Here is a 9,572-nt window from a genome sequence, read left to right on the forward strand (position 1 = left end):
TCCTTGGCAATCCTGCCAAAACAGGAAGCAGTTAAATTACTGCAAGAAAAATCAAACCATTTACCACGTAGTGTTACAGCTCAGAGAATACTGAAAGCTGGTGCCGCAGGGAGAGGAAGAAGCCTCCCTCCACACACTGGCACAGCATGGAGCGGGGACTGTGTGATGCACCAGGTCAGGAGCAAACACTGCTGAAAAATAAAGATTGTTTCTAACAAGTGCCACTTTAAAGAGGTGGCTGGACTGGCTCCAGTTAATCAATTCCAGCAGGCAGAGCCCAGTTCAAGAGCCAGCCCCAGGGTCTATTGTGCATCCTGCTCACCCCAGCTTCCCGAACTGTTTCAGGTCAGGACTTTCATTGATCTGCTGGGCTTGAACAGGCAGGGCTATAAATAAAGAGCCATTAATCAACTATTTAAGTACCCTTTTTACTGAAATAAAGAAAACCCACAAAAATGACCTCAAGATGGGAAAAATCCAAATAAACAAGTTAGTGAATACAAAGATGATCCAAGAGAGCGCTCCCGGGAACACACTTGAGGAGGCTGAAGTGGCTCAGGGAACAGCCGTGCTGGGTGTTGAGTCAGACTCTCCAGTGCTCCTGCGCTGACTCATTCCCCTCCCAGCTGCCACCACACGCTGCTCAGTCCATTCGGCACCAACAGGAGTCACTTGCTCAGAGTTCAAGTGCATCTGATTCACCACGAGCCATCCAGCTTCTGCAGTCCATTGCCATTCCCTGCTCCTATTTCCCCTGGGAAAGGGAAATGTCAAAGAGACACCCCCTTCCCTACTCAAGTCCTTCTGAGTTTTCCCTTCTTACCTCGGCTCCCAGCTCTGGGACAGGAACACAACTTACCGTTTAGGATCAGAGTAATGTGCAGAGGAAGCTACAAAAGCATCCCCATCTTCCCCTGCTGCTGCCTAGGGAGAAAGGTAGTGGTTTTCTTTTCCCTTCTCCAGACCCAGGCTGAGAATGAGTTGTGTAGCCTGGCTCTTGTAAAAAATGCTTTTCCAGAGGATGATGCTAGGCTCTCCCAAGAACTAGAACAGGAAAGAATTAGGTGTTTGTTAAACACCCTCTAAGAACACAACACTGTCTCTTTCTTGGGCACTTGCTCTTCACAGAGCCTTAGACAGAAGGATCCCACACCTTGCACCTCTGTCAGCCCTAAGTAAGAGCCTTGCTCTTGCAGTTGTCCCTCCCATGGTACCTGCCCCTGTGGCACAGCACTGCTCCATCTGGGATCTAGTGAAAAGCTGTGTTAGGCATACAGGATCCCGTGTCAGGAAGCAGACTTGCTGCATGACCAAGTGCAACTGGGGCACCGGGGACACAAGTCAGTGCAAAGCCTTAACCAGCAGCTGTGCTGCCACATGGCCTCACATCCCAGTCCCACATGCCAGGAGTCCTCTAACCTAAGACACACCACACTGATGTGGAAAGGAAACCCTTTTCTATTCCCCTTTTTTATTCCCCTTCTCTATTCTGCTCCCACGAATTTCCTGTGTGACATTGAACTGCAAGCTGTGTCTGCACAGCCTTAGGGTGTTGGTTTATCCCTCATCTCTGCTTTTGGCAGTAAAACTGGCTTAAGCTCCTTCCTTCCTCCCATGTCCAGAGTGCTGAGGAATGAGCAAACACTGGCACAGGGCAAGAACAAAGAAATACTTTAAAAGCTGTTACATTGCCATGGGGCTCAGGAAGTTACACCCTCATTTTCTTCAGCTGTGAAAGGGGAATATTACAATCTCCTCATGTTAAGTGACATAAGACACGAAGGATGAGGACAAACAGGAAAGATTATGAGATGCTCTGAAGATAATCTTGCCACCTCTTGGATTGGTAAAGATACACTCCATAGCTCTCCTATTTTACTTGGTGAAATTGCTCAAAATTAAAAAAAAATTTTAAAAAAAGCCTATGAAATGTGTTGCAGCTTGACTTTGCACTTGGCAGTGTTAGGAGTGCGCCAGTGAACAGCTACAGCCAAGGGGAGGAACTCCATTATTGCCCAAAGACAGCTGAAGGATGAACTGCAATGCTGGTATTTCAGAACAGGCTCCCAGCAAGGGAAGCAAACAACAGCAGATGATCAGACAACAGGCAGAGGTACCAAGTGGCCAAAATCAAAGAACAGCTTTTATTGGCCATAATAACCAAGAAACCATTTTCTTCCAATAAACAAAACAACCCCCTAATTCAAACAGTGGTAAATCTTCACTAAGAAACCGAAACACCAACAAACCCCACATAAACTTAACTGTTCCTGTTCATCCTCTGAAGTATTCCTCCTCCTCTTAAAGAAGTTAGCTGTTCTCCTTAACCCTCCTGCACCACCAGAAGTAGGAGAATGGCAAAACTCAGTCATTTAGGACAAGAGAACAAGCACATGGGGAGGCATGAGTCTGTCCACTTGAACACATTAAAGAGGCTATTGGTGTTTGCAAACATTTTACATACAATTACTGGAAGTAGTAAGTTCTGTGTTTCTTGAGATACAAGCATTTTACTACACAAACTATAGTTTTATGTTTGGTTTTTTTTTAATTCCAGGATAACAGGTACAGTTGTGGCCTGTACAGCTTGTTACAACTCAGACACCACTGCAGTTTATCAGTTTACACTTCTCTTTTCAGAAAACTTGGAAGCTAAAAAAACATAAAAATTGGTTACACTGAGTTCTCAAGGCAAATCATCATTTAAAACTCTGCATTTACTCATGCCAGTAAAACAAATGCCAGTAAAACAAACACCAGAGAAAGCAGGTGTCTAAAAAAACCCTGCTCTCCCTGGTTACTGAAATCTTTGTGGAAAGAAAATAAAAAAAAGAGAGAGAGGGGATGGGAGATATGGCAGGGTGCAAGACACCAGTTCCAATGGAGGAATTCTCAGGAGTATTTTCACTAATTTCTCAAATAAAGGAGATACATTAACAGAAACCATTAAAAAAGAGATCTGGTTCATAAACAGTTATGCAATTTTTTTCAACTTACGTAAGTGAAAATTTAAGAAACAAAAAGGCAAAAAAAAAATCAGTGTCTTAAAAAAATCTGATATTTACACACTGTGTTTCTTAAAAGATTCCACGTGTCTGCACTGAGCTGTGTGCTGTGCACACATCTCTGAGGGCGTGTGAGCAGAGACAGCCACAGCACTTCCCAGCCAGAGCAGGGAAGAACACTACAGAACTAATGGGAATCTCAGCTCATGGGAGTTACTAACTACTATTGTTGCTGTGCAGAGAACGGCACCGTGTGTTTGACAGAGGAATTCCACTGGAAACAGAGTCTCCTGTCCTAACCTAGACATGATTTTACAAAACATCTAATGCCTGTACTACACCTTTTGTAAGAAAATAGAGAGCAGCTTTGAGCTGCAGTTCTTCTAAACTACTGTAGGAAGGCTTCTCTAGGTACTTCCTAAATTGGCAACCATCTGAGGTAATCGACGATGCTGTTCAAACGAGCATCCTTCACTTCTCTCCGCCTCCACCAACTGTTGCCTCCTTATTGAGTCCTCTGATCGACAAGTCATAAACCACTTCCTCAATTTTCTTGACATCGTATTTGAGGCCATCGTAGCGTTTCCTCAGGGAGTCATTCTTCAGGTTGAGGAGGCGGAAGCCAGAATCCAGCTCGTTGATAAAGGCTGAGATGCGGAGAGGGCGGGAATAGTCCCCAGCTGTGACACTGTTCACTGCCAGCCTGGCCTGCGAGAGGAAACACCGGAGAACATCAGCACAGCACCCCCCCACGTCACATCACTGTCCCCATCAGTTACTGTACCAAATGAACCACTTGTGTTCCAGGCAGTCAGATTATTTGTACTTAGATCTACCTCTTTGCTGACCATAGTTCTGCATTTTCAATCAAATGACTAATGTAAATCTTAAAAGTATCGCTGAGGAACATGCAGAGAAGCATCTTGCTACAAGTCCAGATCAAGGTGTTGTGTATCATAACTTCCACGAACAACCCAGGAAAGCTAAAAAAACACATTACTTTTGTTTTTAAGGTCAGTTTCAAACCAAATACGTGCACAAGTATCTTTCTTACCAGCTCACTGGCCAGAGTTAATATGCCAGAAAGATAATCTTCAATGTCCAGGTGAAAACCCCGTTCTCGATCAGCTTCAACTGAGACAAAAACAGAGCAGTGATGAGGTGGTGCTGAGCACGAGCAAACCCAGCCACCTTAAATTCCATTTGTTTACTGGAGCTAATTTGAAATATCAAATTTATGAAATATTATTACAAAATAAAAGTCAGCCTTTTCCTGTATGTGATGTAATTACAGCCTCTCCTCAGTTCTCGATTCAGCATCTTGTACATCCTCAACTGTACCTCCAACAGGGTAACTCGATTTACATCTATATACAAGATGTATTTTCCTTACTTTTTTTCAAATCTTTTGCTCTGTGAAGATACAATTCTTTTATGACAAAGAATTTAATCTGTTTTATGCACTTTTTAAATACCAAAAGCAAGAATTCAGAGAAACAAGCTCTCATCTTTGTGTTATTCTTTTGGTGCATTTACACACTTTGAATGAATGACTTTCACTGATGAAGAACTTATTAACAAATAAATACTTTTGTTAACGTTAGGTTTGCCAATTTCCGTCTTCTGAGAATTCGTTGTTTATATAATGAAATCAAATACCAGATAAACTCTGGAACCGATTTCCCGGGAAGAAATGAAGTTCTGCCATTTCCCTGTACCTCTGAAAGCTACAATGTCTAAAAGGTCACAAGCTCTTTCTCTTCAGTTACAACATTAACTTACTCCCAAGTATTTCTGCAACAGCTTCTCGGGTCACCAATGTCTCTGACTCCAGGTAGACTACGAATGCTGCCAGGAACACCAGCCGCTGCAGCACAAACCTCCAGTGCTCATGAAACCTGCAGAAGAAACACCAGATCAGGGTATAAATAATTAATGTTTATTAATGGAACGTTAGACAACAAGCACACATTATGTGTGTGTTTTCTGCCTTTCTGCAGTGCATTTTGCAGTATTTTTGGTTTATCAAAATGACACCAGCCAAAAGGCATCTCCTTGGTACTCCAGAACTCCACACCCAGGTTACCATGCCGGATGCTGACATCTGCTCGCCCCTCTCACACGCCTCCTCAGCTCCCACAGTTTTCCAGGTTGTGTTGCCCACAGACAGCCAGGGCTTTCCCTCCCACCCTCCCTCAGCAGATCTGAGCTGACAAGATTCTTATTCTTTGAAATGTTCTTGCCAGGCACTGTCCCCTTCTGGCAGCAGCAGAACGCAAAGGTGACAACTTCATTTAATGTCTGCAGAACCAAAGAGCCATTTCATGACAGATTTAGAGCTCTGCTTGCAGAAACGCCCCAAACCGAACAACTTAACTGAAATTAATGGAGCAGCAAATGCCCTGCTCCCAGATACAAGGGCAGCTCCAGCAGAACACCAACTTCTTAAGTTTCCCTTTTTATTTTTTAAGAAAGTTTCTAGAAAAATAGTTCAATATTGAGTATTTTTAGTGAAAAGGTATAGCGTTTGAGCAAAAGCATTTTTTATCTATGCTGATAAAAACCTTACACTTGTCTACCACAATGTACTTTTCAAAGAGAAAGAAGCATTCAGCCCATAAACCTTTACATTGTTATTCCAAAGCAATGATGACACATGCCCAAGCAATTCCCATATATATCTGTGTCTGGCTGTGTGTGATCCTGCACACCTGTAATACTGATCAGCAGGAAACTTGGTCTTCAAAGACTCCATCTGTGTCCTCACTGTACCAAAGTGCTCACGAGCCTTCTGACACTTCTTTGGGACTGAAAAAGAAACAGCACAGCATTCAGGGAATGAATACATTCAGGAAATGGAAATTTGACGGGCAACAGCAGTTTGTAAAGAGTTTTCCAGTGCAGACAACACTATTTATGCTTCTTTCTTGTCCAAGATAGGTTACTGACACTTGGAATCAATCTGAGAAGTATTCCTGGTCATGGTCACACCATGAGCCACAGAGGTAAAGCAGAAAGACTCCAGAATTCCAGGCTGTCTGACCTGCTCTGGGCATTTGTTTTGAACTTGAGCCAAGATGTCCCAGCAACAGCCAGATCCCAAGCAATGGAACAGCGCTGCACACAGCAGCTGGCCCCAAAGGAAACGCACACACCCCCCAAGCACTGCTGCCAGACAACTCTCACAGTCAAAGGAAAAGCAACTTTTCTTTCTCCACATTAAAATCTTATCCTGTTTTTTTCTAATCCATCTGAGTTTGGTTACATGAGGTGCAACATCCCTTCAGGAAACTGCATTTCCTGCTTTTTACGATGTATTTGAAGAGCCTGGGTTTCAGCCTGTCCAGAGTTACAGCTCTGCAGAGGAACGATCTCTTGTTCCTGTAGTAGCCACTGCCACCTCCCGTTTGCCGACAGAGTTACAGCCCCGCTGCACCTGCAGTGCCAGCGACCGACCAAAGGGCTCAAACCACAGCTTCACTGCAGCCCTTTCACAGATCCTGGTCATGAGCCAAAAAAGGCCAAAGATCAACCTAATAGGCCCTCCTGCATCTTCATGTACAGAAGCCAGGATTATTCACAGAACCTAGATCTAAAAGCTGTGATGGTTTTTACCAAATAAGACACTTAAGTGTGATTATAAAACTTCTTTCACTTAACAAAACATAATTTCTGTTTAAAAAAACAAAGGGAGGGAGAATAAATGCAAAAAAATAAAGAGCTTCAGGAGGCAGAATGTGGATGTGCTCCATGTGGCAGCCAGGATGAAAGAGCTGTGTGAGGCTCACAGAGCTACAGGGTTGCCTCAGTCGTGTGAGCCACCACGTGGCTGTGGGGACAGAGTAAGGAACACGTTCATATTTGGCTTCTGCCAAAGGAACCTGTGACAAAAATAAACAATCCTTACTGTAAAGGCTCAGAAAATGCCCAGTGACACACACAACCCCCAAATTCAAACTGTCCTCACACGTCCTCAGGTATCGCCTCTGATGTTCTGCTGTTGTGAGAGCAAAGACACTGAGTTGGCTCTCAGGCTCCGGAGGCCCTGCCTGTCACCCTGACTGGTATCAACAGCAGGATGCAGCACACGCTGCCCTGCCCAGCCTTCTCAGCAGTTCTCCAACTCCATTTGGGACAAGGAGCCAAGGAAGCCTGTGCAAGATGACATTTTCAAAGCCACTGCCTGGTATGAAAAGCTGTCCTCCATCAAACTTCCAATTATCCCGTGGTTCTGCTAACAGAGCTCAGCCCACACCCCTTACCCTTCTCTCTGGTAGGACAGATTCGTCAGCCCAGAGCAAACCCTTTTCCTGTTCCCACTGGCTCTCTGTTGTCTCCTTGAGTTTTCATCACTCCCTCTATTGAGGATGCAGGAATAAACAAAGGATCAACCAGGAGGCTGCAGGAAGAAGTAAATCATCTCCCACTTACAGTGGCACAAGGAGTGAGGAACGACTGGGAAAACAGCTCTAGCTGCAATTCAGGGCAACACAGCTACAGCTGTTACTCTGTCACCTGTGAACTTCAAGTAATTAACAGTATTTTTAGCTTTTAATTATTAGTTTATATGGTTGATTCTCATTTAAGATTTTTCTAGTTCAATATAGCTTATTAATAGTGTTAATAATTTTCCTTACATCTTGGAATAAATAAGTATAAGGCCAAAAAAATCTTTATGTCACAAAGTACAGCCAGAACTCTGTTGCAATAAGAAAAATCTTCTTTCATAGTTCCAGGAATCATTATTTATCCCCTTTTACTCTACTAAGGAAGAATCATTCTAGTTTCTTAGTAAAAATGCTGTACTGCATCAAACAATGAGATGCTGTAGGAAGCCAAACATACATTTAAGGTACTACAGTGCAGAACTAAAACCATTATCAATCAAAGTGTAGTCTGAATATGTGACAACTGACAGGTGCTATTTATCCCCCAACAATGCTTCTGTTTATTTGTACTACATTATTATGCTTTAAACCTTTATTAATCTATACGTTTCTTAACTTTCTTTACTATGCTTGTAAATATAACTTGATGACAAATTCACAGGTCTGTTATCACAAGTTAACTCCTGACCTATTAAGCATGAACTCATTATTTTTGCAAGAATTATAAGATGAGGCTTTGGGGGTTTTGCTTGGGGATTTTTTTTTGGTTGGTTGGTTTGTTTTGCATTTTTAGCTGGTTTTGTTCTTTGTTTTTTTCCTTTAACTATTCCAAATCTCTTCTCAGACTCCTCAAGTTACAGGACCAGCTCTCTCCAGGAATTAAAAATCAAGTGAAAATACACCAAGTTGAACATGGGCCTCTACTATCAAATGCTTGAAAATGACTCTGAAGTTGTTACCCACACAATGACCAGGGATTTTCCCAGGTTAGAAAACTGAGTGTCTGCTTGTGTAAATAACCCCTCAGCAGCTCTCATTTCCAGCACTGCCAGGTTTCCCAAGCAGATGGAACTTGCACTTGTCCGCACTGTTGCTCATGGCTAAACACAGACCCTCTCCGAGGCCAGAGGAGCCCCAGGCCCCCAGCTCCAGCCCCACTGTGCTGAGGAACCTCTTCAGGCTGAAAACAACCAGTCAGCTCTACACGTGAGCAGAACAGCACCTGGGGAGGCTTGTTCTGTTCCCCTTCACAGGGTGGCGTGCGTAAATTCCTTTCAAGAGTTTCCAGCAAAGTCAGAATGGTTGCTTCTTCTCACAAGATATTGACTGGAAAAAACCCAGCTCTTAAATGACATATTTAAGTTTATTCCAGTAGTTTTACCAGTAGGCTGAGAAATGAGGGAACAGAAAGAGCACATCTGACACCTGGGCCTGCAGAGCTGCTCTCCTGGTCTGGAGGAAACGGGCTGGCCCAGAAACATTCTGTCCAACATTCAAAAGCCTGGAACCAGGCTGGTGACAACCCAAACCTCCAAAGATGCAGAACAATTCCGTCTTGCACGCAGACATCAAGGGCAGGTCCTGCTTTTTTGGCCTTTGCAAATTCTTTTCACATTTTGCTGCATTAAGCAAATTTTATACATGCACACAGAATCTGTTTGGCACAAACCAGATTAATGTGTGTTCCCCCCCCATCCCAGTCCATCCTGAATACCCCCGAGTGCTCAGGACCACAGCTTTTTGGGGTGTGGGGTGAAGAGATGGAACAGGGACATTGATACAAAGGCCCGACAAGTAATGATAAAACAGTCTATGTGGAAGCCACTTACAGGGAGACCTAAGAGCCAACTCAGCAGCCCAGGACGTGAACACCTGGAAAAGAACACAGTGCTCTGCACCGAGACAGAAAAGCGCCAGGCTAGGGAGGGGAGAAAGGGATAGAACGGTGTTCCCTAAGACTGAACAACAGCTTTACTACTTGTGTGGCTTGAAACCTCCCAGCTGCGCCCTCCTCTTCCCAGCAGCCTCCGGGAAGCCCACGCTGGTCTCCTCGGGAGAGCCTGGAAGCTGGAAAAGAGTTCCCAGTACAGGGGACCTCCGTGCTCCGAGGGGCACTCCCGCCCCCCGGCTGTTCCCCGCTGCCCGGGGGCGGCGGCGCGGGACTCACTGTGCTGGAAGC

The 9,572-nt window shown here is 44.3% G+C and overlaps 2 protein-coding genes across 2 annotated transcripts in view; one reads left to right on the top strand and one right to left on the bottom strand.

Annotated features, from left to right (window-relative positions):
• Nucleotides 1-2,114: 2,114 nt before the first annotated feature.
• Nucleotides 2,115-9,566, bottom strand: TSN (translin). Its single transcript, XM_017740160.1, has 5 exons — nt 9,561-9,566; nt 5,717-5,813; nt 4,788-4,903; nt 4,060-4,139; nt 2,115-3,713 (listed from the first exon to the last, which is right to left on the bottom strand). The coding sequence occupies exons 2-5, from the start codon at nt 5,758-5,760 to the stop codon at nt 3,477-3,479; spliced, it is 477 nt and encodes a 158-aa protein (XP_017595649.1). The 5' UTR covers nt 5,761-5,813; nt 9,561-9,566; the 3' UTR covers nt 2,115-3,476.
• The window catches only part of NIFK (nucleolar protein interacting with the FHA domain of MKI67), a 6,419-nt gene continuing 5,152 nt past the window's right edge, over nt 8,306-9,572 (top strand). Inside the window, 1 exon segment of the mRNA XM_008638297.2 lies at nt 8,306-8,379. Coding sequence (XP_008636519.2) covers nt 8,306-8,379 — 74 coding nt within the window.

This window comes from Corvus brachyrhynchos, unplaced genomic scaffold (genome assembly GCF_000691975.1).
Source record: "Corvus brachyrhynchos isolate BGI_N302 unplaced genomic scaffold, ASM69197v1 scaffold126, whole genome shotgun sequence".
Taxonomy (NCBI): Eukaryota; Metazoa; Chordata; class Aves; order Passeriformes; family Corvidae; genus Corvus; species Corvus brachyrhynchos.